At 34.3% G+C, this 18,018-nt stretch overlaps 4 protein-coding genes across 4 annotated transcripts; all 4 read left to right on the top strand.

Annotated features, from left to right (window-relative positions):
- Window positions 1-3,550: 3,550 nt before the first annotated feature.
- On the top strand, window positions 3,551-5,052 carry LOC120577406 (G-type lectin S-receptor-like serine/threonine-protein kinase RLK1). Its single transcript, XM_039828723.1, has 2 exons — window positions 3,551-3,665; window positions 3,964-5,052. The coding sequence occupies exons 1-2, from the start codon at window positions 3,551-3,553 to the stop codon at window positions 5,004-5,006; spliced, it is 1,158 nt and encodes a 385-aa protein (XP_039684657.1). The 3' UTR covers window positions 5,007-5,052.
- A 119-nt stretch (window positions 5,053-5,171) lies between these two features.
- LOC11434023 (G-type lectin S-receptor-like serine/threonine-protein kinase RLK1) lies at window positions 5,172-6,814 on the top strand (the record flags this gene model as incomplete). The annotated part of the gene is made up of 1 exon (XM_039828721.1): window positions 5,172-6,814. A coding segment is annotated over one exon (1,107 nt), but the record flags the coding sequence as incomplete, so codon positions are not given.
- Window positions 6,815-7,118: 304 nt separating this feature from the next.
- LOC112417187 (G-type lectin S-receptor-like serine/threonine-protein kinase RLK1) lies at window positions 7,119-8,684 on the top strand. Its single transcript, XM_039828720.1, has 2 exons — window positions 7,119-7,130; window positions 7,455-8,684. Exons 1-2 carry the CDS (start codon window positions 7,119-7,121, stop codon window positions 8,616-8,618), a joined length of 1,176 nt encoding a protein of 391 aa, XP_039684654.1. The 3' UTR covers window positions 8,619-8,684.
- Window positions 8,685-9,376: 692 nt separating this feature from the next.
- On the top strand, window positions 9,377-12,987 carry LOC11430405 (G-type lectin S-receptor-like serine/threonine-protein kinase RLK1). The gene is made up of 3 exons (XM_003626820.4): window positions 9,377-9,678; window positions 10,361-10,600; window positions 11,501-12,987. The coding sequence occupies exons 2-3, from the start codon at window positions 10,519-10,521 to the stop codon at window positions 12,775-12,777; spliced, it is 1,359 nt and encodes a 452-aa protein (XP_003626868.2). The 5' UTR covers window positions 9,377-9,678; window positions 10,361-10,518; the 3' UTR covers window positions 12,778-12,987.
- The last annotated feature ends 5,031 nt before the right edge of the window (window positions 12,988-18,018 follow it).

Raw genomic sequence — 18,018 nt, 5'->3', positions numbered from 1 at the left:
GCTTGAATTACACTCCCCTCTCCTCTTATATTAAAATATACACTCCCCTCTCTTGAAAAATAAAATTTATAATCCCTTCCCTTATAAGATGTTTAAATTACAACACTCTCCCTTAATAATTAACTATGGACTACACTTTAATCTATTTAAACATAAATAAATATTTTTATAATATATTTCAATTTTAAACCACCATTTAAGAAAAATTAATTCATTTCTTTATAATTTAAATGTCAATGATAATTAAGTTTAAACATTTTGCTACTGATTTTATAATTTAGAGTATAAAATTAACTTTTAATTTGTCTTTAGTAATTTTTCACATATTTTAATTTTAGTTTTGGTTGTTTATATTTTATAATAGGGTTTAAAACTACATGTTAATGAAATTGTGAATAAAAAATAGCGAAAAATATGTATTCAATTTTTATTATATTAAAATAGACCCACAATACTATTTTTTTGAAGTGTGTTAGATTATTATTTTTTTGCTAGATTATTAAAAATAAAATAAAAATTAATATTGAAGGAGTAAAGTGTAGATTTTAACATAAGAGGGGAGGGGAATGTAATTCAAGCTTCTCTTAGGGGAGGGGAGTGAAAAAAATTCAAATAAGTTTTGAATAAGAGGGGAAGGGAGTGTATATTTTAACATAAGAGGGGAGGGGAGTGTAATTCAAGCATCTTTGAGGGGAGGGGAGTGTAATTTACTCTATATTTTAACATAAGAGGGGAGGGGAATGTAATTCAAGCTTCTCTTAGGGGAGGGGAGTGAAAAAAATTCAAATAAGTTTTGAATAAGAGGATAGGGGAATGTATATTTTAACATAAGAGGGGAGGGTAGTGTAATTCAAGCATCTTTGAGGGGAGGGAAGTGTAATTTACTCTTTTTTTTTTTCTTTCTCATTAATAGTATCAATCTTGAAAACTTAAAAAAAAAAAAAAAAAAAACTCATCGAAATTGATATCGGGAAAAATCAAACCTGATACGTTAGAAGAAACACGTTTCAAGCTCTCAACTACCACCGTGGATTTGAAAACTTAAATCGGGTTAAACACCTTTATAATTTATATAAATATAAATACATTACATTACATTTCGTTTCTAATTGCCATAAGAATTTTTTAAGTTTCCTTTGGTACATCTTGTTAACGATTGCCCTACGGACATTATTTAATGATTTCATTAAATGAAATTTTGTCTTAAAAATATAAGTTACTCCAATAATTACACGTTTTTTTAGATAAATTTACCACTTTTAATACTTTAATCAATACCCCAAAGACACTCGTTAGTCTTTTTTAAAAATATGGTTAGCCTTTTTTAAAAATATTTGCATAAGCATGCTAATTTTTTTTTATTTTTTATGGAGACATAAATATGTCAATGTTTTTTATGAGGACTAAATGTGATATATTTATAGAGATCAAAAACATATTTAACCTTAATATAGTACGCTAAAATGTGAAAAGAAAAATACATAAAAAATGTTGTATTATGACTCAAATTTGATGAATAGAGGGTAGGCCAAAATCAGGCCACGATTTTGGCCCACTTTTGGAGTGTTCTTTCGACATTTTTCAGACCACAATTTGGTAAAATCGAAGTCCGATTTTGGATAAGGAAATATGTGTACTGTGGTACTATTGGGTAAATTGGGGCACAATTTGCTGAAATTGGGGCACATTTTTGCCGGGTCTGAGCACTATAAAAGGCTTCAAGAGAAAGAAACTTAAAAAAATCAAATTAGATAACTTTAGAGTTAAGGGTTTTTGCTTAGGATAATGCTTGTTTTTAAGGGAACCCGAAGAGACAAAACGCACGAAAATATCCAAGCCGTGCATTTTCACCAACACATGGGCGTGATTTCCATTACATAAGGATTAATACTTTTTTATTTTTTAGAAAAGAGCGGACAATGTTATTCTTGCTATTCTTGCGGCCATCTTTCCTACAACATAGCATTGCCCCTTTGATTAAGGTTCTTTTGAGGGGTTTTCTTGGGTAGGAAAACATTTGTAAACATTTCCCCAATTTCTTGTAACATTTTTGTATCTCTTTGTAAGAACTCATTGATAATGGCTTGGAGAGATCAATCTCTCCCCATAGTAGGTCAAGTTGGGCCGAACTGGGTAAACATTTCTATGTGTGTTTGTTTCTCTTATCTCTTTATCTTTTGCTTGTGGTTTTGTACTCTTCACTTTATTCCTAGATTAAATCTAGGTTTGTTGTTGTTGTTGCTGCTCATTGTGGTTACTTTGATACTGGTTATTACTTTCCTTTGCTCCACATATGATAGTTTATTGGTGTGTTTTTGAGTCCGAATTCTAGCGTTATGGGTGTATTATGTTTATGCATACTTAATAGGCATTATCCTTCGTATTTTATTGTAAGTCACTTTAAAAGAAAAAAAATTGGTTTTATTATAAGTCGCTTTAGAATTGAAATGCATCATTCCTATCGTACCATTTACCATTTATTACTCTATTTTTTTCAATTTTTTAATCTTTTTTTCACATATCATTAATAAGGGATAATTTTGTGAAATCATTTATAATTTCTCTTTGCAATACAAAATTAACTATATTTCATAATATGTGTGAAAATATCAAAACAAGTTTAATAAAATAAGGAGAGAGTAATAGATTATAGGTAAGTTTGTTACAAGATATAATAAGAAATGAAAAAGTCAATTCAAATAATGTATTCCTTTTATATATAATTTTTTTAGGGATCCTTTTATATTTAATTTATTTACAGGGTCAATTGCTCAAATTAACCTGATGTCTGAAAAATGTCTCAGTAAAATAAATAAAAAAACAAATATACTAACCTTGTAATAAGACTACACACAAAAAAAATTCCACTAGGGACTGATAATTATGATTTTTTATGCCATGATTAATCTCTCTCTTTTCTTAAAACTTTAAAATTTTATCGTGAAGATTCTTACGATGTTCTAGCCATGACTACACAATTAAAGAATGAAATTTGACTTATGAGTATACATTTATTCGAAACAAAATTACAATTTTGCATATTTTGGTTTGAGAGTAAAAATAAATCAAAACATTTTTGAAATCTCATGAAACTATGCAAATCTTTTTTATGTATTTTTATAGATGTCTCTCCAAACAAATAACTAAAAATTTGATTTATAAGTCAAAATCTCCGTTATTTTGTTTTTTAAGTTTTTACCGTTTTAAAAATTCATAATTAATTTATCCTAGTTGAAAAATTCCAATTTTTTTTTGTGCAAATCCATACTTTAATGTCTTAAACATGTATGGAAAAAATCTTGAATTTTTCATGTAGAACCATATTTTTTTTCAATGGGTTTTAACGTCTTTTTTCTATTATAATCACCACCATTTATTATCTTTTGTCTATTATTACTCTCATTTCTTTTTCTATAACATTTTTTGTCTATTAGTATGAGATGACCAAGTCTACACAGAATATTTAACAAATAGAAGAAAGACTAATGACTTGGTGCCAAAAAAAAAGAAAAGAAGAAAGACTAATGATGATGAAATTTTTATAAATCATATGGATCAATTTGATTCTACAATCTGTTTAGCTTTTCTGTATTATGGTGGACTTAGCCACCTCTTTCCTCTAGATGTTTCCGTTACAGGGATAGATCTAATTTTCCTTTTCGCAGGTTATACACTTACTGACTTTGTTGTATTGGTTCAGGCATCTCCTGTCTTTTATATTTTAGTGCTTTGATAATTTTTTTTTTCTTTCTACTTCTTCCCTTTTTTCTCTTCTCACTGATTCTTCAATCCATCAGTGTTGTAGCTCAAACCAAAAGTACCATAGCAGCTGGTGATTTTCATATTTCAGAAACCAACACCTCTCCATGGTTGCTTTCACCTTCTGGTGACTTTGCCTTTGGTTTTCTTTCAATCAAAACACTGATCATTTTTTGCTTTCCATCTGGTATGCAAATTTTTTAGAGAAAACTGTTGTGTGGTATCCTAATGGAGTCAGTCCTGTAACAATAGGGTCAAAAGTGGAGCTAACTTTCACTGATGGGTTGGTGCTAACTTCTCCGAATGGTGTAAGGTTATGGAATAATGAGCAACTCAGTAGTGATGTTTTTTCCAGTGTGCTCAATGACACGGGGAACTTTGTGCTTGGAGGTCGCGCTTTCAACACTCTTTGGCAGACTTTCGACTTTCCCTGTGACACCTTGTTGCCTTCTCAGGTTATTCTAAAAGATGGAAAGCTTTCTTCAAGGCTTAAGGAGTCAAATTTCAGTAAAGGAAGGTTTGAGCTTGTTTTAAAAAATGATAGTAATCTTGTTATTCATTCTATTATCTTACCATCTGGTAATGCTAATGAAGAAAACTACTATGAAAGTGGAACTGTGGAATCCAATACTTCAAGTCCTGGAGCTCAATTGGTCTTTGACAAATCAGGAGACTTGTATCTCTTGAGAGAGAACAGTGAGAAATTCTATATCTCAGGAGAAGATGGAGTACAAGATGAGGAGAGTAAAGTCTCCCCTACTAATTTTTATCTTAGAGCAACTCTTAATTTTGATGGAGTGTTTTCACCTTTCAAGCATCCAAAGAACTCAACTGATAGTGGAAATTGGACTACAGTGTGGTCTCATCCTAAAAATATATGTCAATATATTGTTAGTTCAGGTAGTGGTGTTTGTGGATATAATACCATCTGCACTTTGGGAGATGATAAGAGACCAACATGTCGGTGTCCAAAACGTTACTCACTGCTTGATCCTGATGATCCACATGGTAGCTGCAAGCCAGATTTCATACAAGGATGTGCAGAAGATGAACAAAGTAAAACAAAGGATCTATATGAGTTTCAGGTTTTGAATGACACTGATTGGCCTCTATCAGATGCCGTGCTTCTAACGCGTTTTACAGATGAACAATGTAGGAAAGCTAGTATGGAAGATTGCATGTGTTCTGTGGCTATTTGGAGGTTAGGTGATAGTTGTTGGAAGAAGAAGTTACCACTCTCAAATTGAAGAGTTGATGCGAGTCTTGGTGGTGCCAAGGCTCTCTTAAAAGTGAGAAAAGAAGTGAACACGAATAATAATAATAATAATAACAATAATAATAATAACAATAACAATAATAAGAATAATAATAATAATAATAACAATAATAATAATAATAATAATAATAATAATAGACAAACATTGGTTTTGGTTGGTTCTGTGCTTTTTGGTAGCTCTGCTATTCTCAATGTTGTATTGATTGTAACAATCTGTGTCAGCACCTCCATTTTTCAGCACAAGAAAAAGCTTAGAAGAGTTATCAAAGGTGACACGTGTGTTGAAATTAAATCCAATTTGTGTTGCTTCACTTATGAAGAGCTTGAAGAAGCTACCAATGGATTTGACAAAGAGCTAGGAAGGGGAGCTTTTGGTATTGTTTACGAAGGAGTCATCAACAACGACACAGATTCCAAAACTCGGGTGGCAGTGCAAAAGTTAAACAGTTTTTTGTTGGATCAAGCCCATAGGGAATTCAGGAATGAGTTGAATTCCATTGGTCTCACTCATCACAAGAACTTGGTTCGTTTACTTGGATTTTGTGAGTGTAGAAGTGAAAGATTGCTTGTTTATGAGTACATGAGCAATGGCACTTTGGCAAGTTTTCTTTTCAATGCTGATGATGAGAAACAAAAACCAAGTTGGAAACTAAGGCTAGAACTTGCAATAGGTATAGCTAGAGGACTTGTGTATTTACATGAAGAGTGCATCACTAGGATCATCCATTGTGACATAAAGCCTCAGAACATACTCCTTGATGATTACTTCAATGCAAGAATTTCTGATTTTGGATTAGCAAAGCTGTTGAACATGAATCAAAGCAAAACCAACACTGGCATAAGAGGAACAAAAGGGTATGTTGCACTTGAATGGTTTAAAAACATGCCTATCACAGCTAAGGTTGATGTGTATAGTTATGGTGTAGTGCTACTTGAGATAATTTCATGTAGAAAATGTGTTGAAGAAATGGATGAAGAAGATGAAGACAAAGCTATCTTAACTGATTGGGCTTATGATTGCTACAAATATGGTGCTTTAGGTGCATTGGTTGAGGGTGACAATGAGGCATTGGAGGACAAGGAAAATTTGGAGAAATTGGTAAAGATTGCTATTTGGTGTGTTCAAGAGGATGCATGTCTTAGATCAACCATGAGAAATGTGATACATATGCTTGAAGGTACTGTTGAAGTGCAAGCTCCGTTAAACCCCTCACCGTTTAGTATTCAATATTCTCTAAATTAATAAGTTGCTAAGCAAGGGGTTCAGCTTGTGCTTATCCTTGTTTCGCTGTTTTAAGCATACTGTGATATTGCTTTTATGTCTGTGTATCAAGCTGTGGTTTTATGTTCCTTCAAGAGTAGTTGTGTTTTGTACCCGTGTATATGGGTGCGACTGTAGTTTCTATATCTAATATCTATATCTACATAGTTGCTCTCTCTCTCTCTCTCTAAAGATTAGATGGCCAATTTCAAAATGAAAATTGAATCTTTTACATCATCTGTGCAAGTAAATCCAAATGCTAATTTTAGTCCATATGAATCAAATTTTATTATTGTGCATCTGCTTCACTTTCTTCAATTACATTGAGTGATCAAGTTGTGCTTCACTTACCCCAAATGGTACTAATTTAAATCATGTTGAATGTTGACAACATTTGGAGATCAATAGCTTAGAAATTGTGAATTTCTTCTCCTTCAACTTTGAAGCAATTAGTCTGCTATTCTCTTGGATATCATGCAGAAGGTAGTGTTTTATAGACCGCAATTTTCCTGTTAGATCGTACTACACATACAAATACAATTCACGATAAGAACTTGGATTTTTAACAAGGCTTAAATATTGCACTCGTCCCTGCAAATATGGTCCGTTTAAGTTTTGGTCCTTGTAAAATAAAAATTCAGAAATCAGTCCCCGCAAATTTTTTTGTTTTTGAAAATAGTCCCTCCAGGGACTATTTTCAAAAACAAAAAATTTTGCCGGGACCTTTTTAGAAAACAAAATATTTTGCAGGGACCAAAAACTACAAAATGGGTTCAATCAGCGTGCGCCACGTAGGCATTTTGGTGACTTGTCATGACTTAAATGGGTCCAGGGGTATTTTTAAAAGACAGATTTTTTTGCGGGGACTGATTTCTGAATTTTTATTTTACAAGGACCAAAACTTAAACGGACCATATTTGCAGGGACGAGTGCAATATTTAAGCCTTTTAACAATAATAAATATTGCAGAAGTATTAAACTGTAAGCTGAGAACTTAAAAGCCTAATCATATTCAAAATCACCTTTTCCTTGATGAGATTCACGAGTTCACCACTTGCAAAGTTATAAGCAGCCTTAATACATTCAAGATAATGATGATTTGAGCCAAAACTCATTAGTTTTGAATTTTCTGATGGAGGGACCTAGAGTAACAAGTAGCTGCGTTTAGTGAACAGTAAATATTTCACAAGTATACTCCAAGACATTGGTGATTCTTTTACTGCAGATACCGGCAACTCTCCATGGTTGCTTTCACCTTCTGGTGACTTTGCCTTTGGTTTTCTTCCAATCCAAGACACTGATCATTTTTTGCTTTCCATTTGGTATGCCAACATTTATGAGAAAACTGTTGTGTGGTATGCTAATGGAGACTGTCCTGCACCAAAAGGATCAAAAGTGGAACTCACTGCTAATGATGGGTTGGTGCTAACTTCTCCAAATGGTTACAAGTTATGGAATACTACTGAGGGACTGAGCAGTGTTGGAGTTTCTCGCGGTGTGTTCAATGACACTGGCAACTTTGTGCTTGAGGATGGTGAATTCAAAAGTCGGTGGGAAACTTTCAACTTTCCTAGTGACACCTTGTTGCCTTCTCAGGTTCTTCGTAAAGGTGGAAGCCTTTCTTCAAGACTTAAGGAGACAAATTTCAGTAAAGGAAGGTTTGAGCTCCTTTTACAAAATAATGGTAGTCTTGTTATGCATTCTATTAATTTACCATCTGGTTATGTTAATGTAGAAAACTACTATGAAAGTGAAACTGTGGGAACTCAATTGGTCTTTGACGGATCAGGGGACTTGTATCTCTTGAGAGAGAACAATGAGAAATACTATGTGTCAAAAGAAAAGGTTAAAGTCTCCACTACTAATTTTTATCTTAGAGCAACTCTTAATTTTGATGGAGTGTTCACACTTCTTAAGCATCCAAAGAGTTCAACTGATAGTGGAGGTTGGACTATAGTGTGGTCTCAGCCTGAAAATATATGTCATTATTTTCCTAAATTAGGTAGTGGTGTTTGTGGATATAATAGCTACTGCACTTTGGGAGAGAATAAGAGGCCAACACGTCGGTGTCGAAAAAGTTACTCACTGGTGGATCCTGACGATCCATTTGGTAGCTGCAAGCCAGACCTCATACATGGATATGCAGAAGATGAACTAAGTGAAACAAAGGATCTGTACTACTCTAAGATTTTGAATGGCACTTATTGGCATCAAAACGATTATACGCATCTAAAGCCTTTTATTGAAGTACAATGTATTATAGCTTGTATGGAAGACTGCATGTATTATTATTTGTTTATATTCTGGCACATTGATATTTGATATATCCTTGATGTTCAATTTCACATGTTATCAACAACTTGACTATATAAATAATTAATAGTTATTTATTCTCTAATTTTTTTCAGATGCCAACTTCAAAATGAAAATTGAATCTTTTACATCATACTGTGCAAGTAAATCCAAATGCTAATTTTAGTGCATATGGATCAAATTTTATCATTGTATATTTGCTTCACTTTCTTCAAGCACATTGAGTGATCAAGTTGTGCTTCGCTTACCCCAAATGGTACTAATTTAAATCATGTTGACAACATTTGGAGATCAATAGCTTAGAGATGGTGAAGTTCTTCTCCTTCAACCTTGAAGCAATTATTCTGTTATTCTCTTGGATATCATGCAACTTTGTTGCAGCAATGTTTCAAATTCACTTAAAATAAATTTATCAATCAAACTTAATGAGATTGTTCTAAATTCATGAAAGACAAAAGTAAATAGGTGGAAGCAGAACAAAATTCAGATTGGATTCTACTTCAATGTTTAATCTTGTTTAGAAAAAAATATATATATCTGAATTTTTTTCACTGTGTAAAGTCCACTTTAGAAGAACACAAATACATGTCAAAATTGTAATATATTTTAATTTTCTATGAAAAGGGAAGTGTATCATACGTTTGTTATCTCCAAACTCCAAAGTATACCAACTTGTGTGTTGGTTAATTGGTTTAGTATGAGTTGACCAAGTCTACACAAGGATACAAAAATGACTAGTGACTAAGTGCTTTAATTTTGATGGCACAAACAATATCTACTTACTATGAATCATATGGACCGAATTGCTTCTATAATCTAAACAGGTTCTATAATCTAAACACTGTTGTAGGTAGCTCAAACCAAAAGTACTATAGCCATTGGTGATTCTTTTACTGCACAAACCAACACCTCTTCATGGTTGTTTTCACCTTCTGGTGACTTTTCCTTAGGTTTTCTTCCACTAGAAGATACGATATTTTTTTGCTTTCCATTTGGTTGCCTTCTCAGGTTCTTGAAATAGGTGGAAGTTCTCTTCAAGGCTTATGGAGAAAAATTTCAGTAAAGGAAGGTTTGAACTCCTTCTACAAAATGATTGTAATCTTGTTATAAATTTTGTTAATTTACCATTTGGTTATGTTAATGAAAACTGCTATGAAAGTGTAAAACTGTGGGATCCAGTAAATCAAGTGCTGGAACTCAATTAATCTTTGAAAGATCAGGGTACTTGTATGTGTTGGGCTATGTAGCACTGACACCTCTGATCTAAGGCATGTCCGGTGTCTGACACATGTCAGTCCCTGACACGATACCGACACATGTTATTACATTCAATTAATCCATTTTCTCAAATTATTACCTGTGTCAACATGTCGGTGATGTGTCCGTGTCTATGTCGGTGCTTCATATATCTTCAGAGAGAACAGTGAGAAATACAATGTGTAAGAAAAAGAGAGTAAAGTTTCAAACACACATTTTTAACTTAGAGCAACTCTTAATTTTGACGGGGTGTTTACACTTTACAAGCATCCAAAGAGTTCGACTGAGAGTGAAGGTTGGATCATAGTGTGATCTAAACCTGATAATGTGTAATATATTGTTAGTTTAGGTAGTGGTGTTTATGGATATAACAGCTTCTGCAAATTTATAATTGTGGATGTGCTTTATTTTCTTCAACCACATTAAAGTGGTCAAGTTCTGCTTCACTTGGCCAGATGATATACTAATTTAAAATATTTTGACTGCATTTGTAGATCAATAGCTTGGAAATGATGAATTTGAAACAACTAGTCTGTTATTTTTGCGGAGATCATGCAAGTTGTTCCAATTCATCCACGACCAAAGTAAATAGGTGGAAACTGAAGGAAATTCAGATGGAGTAGTACAACAAGTTCTACTTGAAATAAGAAAAATGAACATGACAGAAGAAGAGGTGAGGATGGTTTTAGGACGAAAATGGCCGGAGGCAGCTGGAGTGGCTCCAAGACGACAGGGTGAGTCTCTGGTCTGTCCCTTTTACAGATATTATCATATATGTTATTTTAGTTTTGTTCCTTAAAATCACTAATCATCTCAATGTTTTGATTGATCTAACGGAAAAATTAGTGAACGGTAGAGTACCTTTCCCGCGCAAACTTAGAGTTTTCGCACCCAGCACAGAAAATAGGTAATTAGGCCATGAAGCACTACATACATAGCGTAATTGTTCTAGTTCAACTACACTGAAATTTGCATGTGTACAAACATGCAATGACACAAACATATTCAATAATCAACAATCAGCCACTGTCACTCTAGCAATGTGATTGCATCCAACTTGAACCCTGTAAAACTATAACCTAATGTAGTTAAAAAGTCAATAACAAAGAGCGAGGAACTTGTAGATATGGTTACCTGGATTCGAGAGTGAGAAGTTAAATTTACTAAATTAGATAAATATTCTTGTCTGTAACCTACTATAATTTATAATAATATTCTTGTTTAGAAAAAATAATAAATATATATCTGGAAAAAAAAAAACTGTCCTGAAAGTCCATTTTACAGAAGTCCATGGTCAAAATTGTAATGTATTTTTATTTTAATTTTCTATCAAAAAGGGAAAGTTTTCATACGTTTGTTATCTCCAAAGTTAAGCCAACTTCTTTGTTGATTTAGTATGAGTTGACTATAAGGACTAATGGCTTTAATTTTGATGGACACAAAAAAATATCTATAAATCATATGGACCAAATTGGAAGACTAGTGGCTCAGTGCTTTAATTTTGATTGAAACAAGAGATATTTATTTACTATAAAAATCATATGGATCATATTGATTCTACAATCTAGACATGACTCCCTCTTTGCTTTCCTTTGTCCTCTGCTCACTGATTCTGCAATCCATCTGTGTTGTAGCTCAAACCAAAAGTACCATAGTCATTGGTGATTCTTTTACTGCACAAACCAGTACCTCTCCATGGTTGCTTTCACCTTCTGGTGACTTTGCCTTTGGTTTTCTTCCACTCAAAGACACTAATCTTTTTTTGCTTTCTATTTGGTATCCCAAAATTTCTGAGAAAACTGTTGTGTGGTATGCTAATGGAGACAGTCCTGCACCAAAAGGATCAAAAGTGGAACTCACTGCCAATGATGGGCTGGTGCTAACTTCCCCAAATGGTGTCAGGTTATGGAATACTGAAGGACTCAATGTTAAAGTTTCTCGCGGTGTGTTGAATGACACTGGCAACTTTGTGCTTCAGGATGGTAAATTCAACAGTCTGTGGGAGACTTTCAAGTTTCCTAGTGACACGTTATTGCCTTCTCAGGTTGTGGATAAAGGAAGAAAGCTTTCTTCAAGGCTTAAGGAGACAGATTTCAGTAAAGGAAGGTTTGAACTCATTTTACAAAGTGATGGTAATCTTGTTATGCATTCTATTAATTTACCATCTGGTTATGTTAATGAAAACTACTTTGAAAGTAATACTATTAAATCCAGTACATCAAGTGCTGGAGCTCAACTGGTCTTTGACAAATCAGGGTACTTGTATGTTTTGGGAGAGAACAATGAGAAATACAATGTGTTCGAAGAAGAGAGTAACGTCTCGACCACACAATTTTATCTTAGAGCAACTCTTAATTTTGATGGAGTGTTCACACTTTACAAGCATCCTAAGAGTTCAACTAAGAGTGAAGGTTGGACCACAGTATGGTCTAAGCCCTTTAATATATGTACTTATACTGTTAGTGCAGGTAGTGGTGTTTGTGGATATAATAGCTTCTGCACTTTGGGAGATGATAAGAGACCAAAATGTCAGTGTCCAAAACAGTACTCACTGATTGATCCTAATGATCCATATGGCAGCTGCAAGCCAGATTTCGTCCAAGGATGTGGAGAAGATGATCCAAGTAAAAAGAGAAATGATCTCTATGAGTTTGAGATTTTGATTGACACTGATTGGCCTCTATCAGATTATGTGCTTCAAAGGCCTTTTACTGAAGAACAGTGTAGGAAATCTTGTATGGATGATTGCTTGTGTTCTGTGGCTATTTTCAGGTTAGGTGATAGTTGTTGGAAGAAGAAGTTACCACTTTCAAATGGGAGAGTTGATGCAACTCTTAATGGTGCTAAGGCTTTCTTGAAAGTGAGAAAAGATAATGCCTCCCATGGTTCCACCGTACCTGTCACAAATTAGTATTAAATATTCTCTAAACAAGTTGGTTAGCCGGTGTTAGATGCTGGTCCTTGTTGTGTTGTTTAAAGTCAATAATAAAATTTGAATGTATGGCTTTGTATTAAGATGTGACTTTATATTCCTTCAACATTAGTATTTGAGGTCCAAGATTAGTTTACTTTGTATGAATAAACCTTATTACATTGTTTTTTTTGAGAGAAAACCTTATTACATTGTTGTTTTGTTTTGGATAAAGTCAATTTAATATCTAACTAAGAAAATAAATGACAGAACATGGTATATTTTCAGGACCTATAGATTGAGTAATTTGTAAAATGAAAAAAAAATCAAAGATTAATATTGTAACTGTAAGAACTAAAAGTTATTTCAGAAACTTGAAGATAATTTCATTCTGCATCAAAATAAAGTTTCTGATACAATATATAGAAAAAACAGAAAAAGTGAACAGCAGGACAGCATAGTAGTCTGTCACCTAACCAAGATTACAAAGTCTTAAACACTCTAACAAGTATGGGTCACCATACTTCTGCAGAGGTAACTTCAACTACTACATTAAAATAAAAGAAAACATAAAATATCACAAAATACTATTGTGTACATCTGAAATCTCAATGTCTCAACACTCCTCCTTGAGATTTTGGATGGACACTCCAAGCAATTCTCGAAACTTTTCAAACTTAGCTCTTGGAAGAGATTTAGTCAATATATCAGAAACTTGAGAGTCAGAACAACAATGAATAAGTTTGATCTCTTGATTTTTAACAGCCTCGCGTATGGCATGGTACTTCACTTGAATATGCTTTGTTTTTCCATGTTGAACTGGATTTTCAGCAATAGCAATTGCTGATTTACTATCACAATAAAGCACAGTTGCTTCCAGCTGTTGTATGCCCAAGTCATAGAGTATTTTCCTCAACCAAATAGCTTGGTTTGCTGCTGCAGCTGCGGCTACATACTTTGCTTCAGCCGTGGATTGAGCTACAATTTCTTGTTTCCTCGAGTTCCATGAGAACATGCCAGAGCCTAAAGAAAAAGCATAGCCTGTAGTACTCTTCATGTCATCTATATTTCCAGCCCAATCACTATCAACATAGCCTAACAAACTTTCATTTTCACTTGGCTTGTACCATATTCCGAATTGAGTAGTACCCTTAACATATCTAAGTACCCTCTTTGCTGCAACAAAATGTGTCTTGGTAGGATTCTGCATAAATCTTGAGAGTAAGCTTGATGCATACATAAGATCAGGTCTAGATGAAGTAAGATAGAGTAGACTCCCAATCAAACTTCTATAACGAGAAGCATCAATTTTTCCAGCTTCATCTTCCTTTGAGAGTTTCAAATTCCACACCAAAGGAGTTGGAGCAGATTTGCAGCTTTCCATTTTAAACTTCTTCAAAACTTCACGAGCATACTTCTCTTGATTCAAAAAAATTCCATTCTCAGATTGATGCACTTCCAAGCCGAGAAAATAGTTCATTTCCCCTAAGCTAGACATCTCAAACTGGTTTTTCATCTCCTCCATAAGTTGTTGAACTTCTTGTTGATTATTGCTTGTTACTAGCAAGTCATCAACATACAAAGAGACAATTAAGGAACCACCATCCAACAATCTTCTTACATAAAGAGTTGCATCATTTTCACTCCTTTTGAATCCTTGATTAAGAAAGTGGCTATCAATTTTGCTATACCAAGCTCTAGGGGCCTGTTTCAGCCCATACAAAGCTTTATTAAGCTTATACACCTTGTCTTCCCTCCCTTTTACCAAAAAACCAGCCGGTTGAGCAACATAAATTTCTTCATCAAGGTTACCATTTAAGAATGCTGATTTGACATCTAAATGCCAAATTTTCCACTTCATTTGTGCTGCCAACGCTACAAGAATTCGAATAGTATCCATTCTTGCTACCGGTGCAAATGTTTCTGTGTAGTCAATCCCGGATTGTTGAACATAGCCCTTGACAACAAGTCTGGCCTTGTATTTGTTGATGGATCCATCTGGGTTCATCTTGACCCTATAGACCCATTTCACTCCTATGACATTCTTGTCTCTAGGCTTGTCAACCAGCTGCCATGTCTTGTTCTTTTCAATGTTGTCCATCTCCTCTTTCATAGCCTGGTATCATTCATCAACTTTACTAGCATCTTCAAAGCTGGTAGGTTCAAAGACAACACTATTGCATCTTTGATAAATCTCTGAAAGAGGTTGGGTACCTCTAACAGCAAAGTCATCATCAACTTCTTCATCTTGATCTTCATTTGCATCCTCGAGAGAAGACAAAGTTGAACCTCTATCAACTTGAGAGGTCTCCCAATTCCAATATGCATCTTCATCCACTTTAACATCTCTATTAATGAAAATTTTATTTGAATCAATTCCATAGACTTTATAGCCCTTAGACTTTGAGCTATAGCCTATTAAAATTCCTTTTTCAGCCTTTTCATCCAATTTGCTTCTTTTCACATCTGGTATGTGAGTGTAGCACAGCGAACCAAACACTCTCAGATGCTTGATAGACGGCTTGAAACCTCCCCAAGCCTCAATAGGTGTCATCCCTTCTACCGCCTTTGTAGGAAGTTGATTTTGGAGATAGACAGCAGTGTTTATTGCCTCTGCCCAGAAGGACTTTGGCAATTTCTTCTCAAAAATCATGCATCTAGCCATTTCAAGGACAGATCTATTCTTTCTTTCAGAAACTCCGTTCTGTTGAGGCGAGTAGCTGACTGTAAGTTGACGTTCAACACCCAAATCATCACAAAATTTATTGAATTCTGCAGAAGTATACTCCTTCCCGTTGTCAGTTCTAAGTTTCTTCAATAAACAACCACTTTGATTTTCAACAAAGACCTTAAACTTCTTAAAAACAGAAAAAACTTCAGACTTCTGTTTCAGAAAATAAACCCAAGTCATCCTTGTAAAATCATCAATAAAAAGAATAAAATACTTGCTTCCATTGAGTGAAGAAGTATTCATAGGTCCACAAACATCTGAGTGAACCAATTCAAGTTTTTCACTTGCTCTCCATGTTGCTGAACTTGGAAAAGGCAACCTATGTTGCTTACCAAGTTGACAACCTTCACACACCTCCGAAAAAGTTTGAATATTGGGCAAGTCTTTGACTAACTCTTGCTTTTGAGCAAATTGAATAGATTTCAAATTATAGTGGCCAAATCTTTTGTGCCAAAGCTTAGAATCAAGTTCAGCTTTACTCATATTACATTCATGTTCAGAAACTAAATTCCAGTTAATAGGAAAACTTCTTTTTCTCATATTTACTTCAAATAATTCATGACCATTAACATCAGTAACCACACAACTTCCTTCTTTAAATAACAAACAATAACCTTTTTCAATCATTTGGCCCACACTCAACAGGTTTTGATCAAGTTCAGGAACTAAAAGTACATCAGAAATGTATTTAATACCTGTTGCAGTGTGAATTTTCACCGTTCCTCTACCTGTGATGGCAACTTTCTGTCCATTTCCAATCTTTACAGATCCTGCAGCGGGTTTGATCTCTGAAAACAGTTCTGGTTTGCTAGTCATGTGTTGTGTGCAGCCACTATCAATAAACCATGTGTCTCCATCCTCCGAACTCCTTGTAGTATTGGCCATGAACAAGAGTTCTTCACTATCTTCAATTTCAGTTACATTTGCCTTTTGAGAAGTATGATTTTGTTGATTTTGGTGCTGCTGTTTCAGCCTACAAAACCTCTCAATATGCCCAGTTTTATTGCAGTATCTACATTGAAATGGTGGTGGTGTTTTTCCTTTGTACCAACAATCACTTTCCTTGTGGCTGGTTCTTTTGCAAATTCCACATTTTGGAAATCTTTCCTTCTTCTTTGTATCTTTCCCAGAGTGCTCTCCAACAAATTTCTTTTCACCTTTGGTTGCTATGGATTTTCCTTTGTGTTTGACTTGTAAAGCTGTTTCTGATGCTTCCTCTTGTCTCAAAAGTCTTCTCTGCTCTTGAGCTTGAAGAGCATTTATAAGCTCTGTTAAGGTTATCTTGGAAAGATCTTTTGATTCTTCAAGTGCAAAAATCTTTGATTCGAATCTTTCAGGTAAAACCACCAAGACTTTTTCTACAATTCTGCTATCAAGAAATTGTTCTCCCAACAATCTAATTTGATTCACAACTTTCATAACTTTCGTCATGAAATCATTTATGTTTTCAGCCTCATTCATCTTTAAGGCTTCAAACTCTCTTTTGAGATTTAGAACCTGCATCTGCTTGGTTCTTTCATTCCCAAAAAACTCTTCTTCTAGCTTTTCCCAAACTTGTTTTGCTGTCTCTAAGTGTGAGATTCTCATGAAAACATCATCATTCACAGCAGAGTGAAGGATGGTAAGAGCCTTAGCTCTCTTGGCAACTTGCTCACTGTGGTATCTCATTTGAGCAACAGTTGGATTTTCTTGCAAAGGTGGTGGTTCAGCAGCTGTTTCCACCACTTCCCAAAGATCATATGCCCTCAAATGAGTCTTCATCTTCACAGACCAGATTTCATATTTCTTTCCTGTAAATACAGGAGGTGCTGGAAGGGTAATATTGTTTAAAGCCATCAAGAAAAATGGTTGGGTGTCAAGAAAGCAAGGGTTTTTAATCACAGGCCCTTTAAGAAGAAAGAAGCTCTGATACCATTTGTAAGAACTAAAAGTTATTTCAGAAACTTGAAGATAATTTCATTCTGCATCAAAATAAAGTTTCTGATACAATATATAGAAAAAACAGAAAAAGTGAACAGCAGGACAGCATAGTAGTCTGTCACCTAACCAAGATTACAAAGTCTTAAACACTCTAACAAGTATGGGTCACCATACTTCTGCAGAGGTAACTTCAACTACTACATTAAAATAAAAGAAAACATAAAATATCACAAAATACTATTGTGTACATCTGAAATCTCAATGTCTCAACAGTAACAAACAACTTATAACTACTCAAGATTTGCTCCATGTGTCTATAATATCAACCATTTGTAGAAACTTAGGAAGATATGAGAAATGTTAGTATATCCATTGTATGTCTCAAGTACAAGTAGGTGGTCCTATTTATATTATAGGACTGGAAACAAAGAAAAACAAAAAATAATTACACATAAATATTAAACCCATTTGGGTTGGTCTGGTGGTATTGGTTTGGGTCTTGGGAGTGTGCTCCTCTGCAAGGTCTCAGGTTCGATTCTCTTCGGCGTCAATTTAGGTGGGCTATTTAGCTTCTTCAAGAAAAATGTTAC

This window comes from Medicago truncatula, chromosome 8 (assembly GCF_003473485.1).
Source record: "Medicago truncatula cultivar Jemalong A17 chromosome 8, MtrunA17r5.0-ANR, whole genome shotgun sequence".
Classification (NCBI taxonomy): Eukaryota; Viridiplantae; Streptophyta; class Magnoliopsida; order Fabales; family Fabaceae; genus Medicago; species Medicago truncatula.
This window is presented reverse-complemented; position numbering and strand designations above follow the sequence as displayed.

Coding starts and splice junctions, on each gene's coding strand:
- LOC11430405 (XM_003626820.4), top strand. CDS start 10,519: ATGAACATGACAGAAGAAGAGGTGAGGATGGTTTTAGGACGAAAATGG. Junction 10,601..11,500: donor AGTGGCTCCAAGACGACAGG/GTGAGTCTCTGG, acceptor TCTGTGTTGTAG/CTCAAACCAAAAGTACCATA.
- LOC120577406 (XM_039828723.1), top strand. CDS start 3,551: ATGGATCAATTTGATTCTACAATCTGTTTAGCTTTTCTGTATTATGGT. Junction 3,666..3,963: donor TCTAATTTTCCTTTTCGCAG/GTTATACACTTA, acceptor CAAATTTTTTAG/AGAAAACTGTTGTGTGGTAT.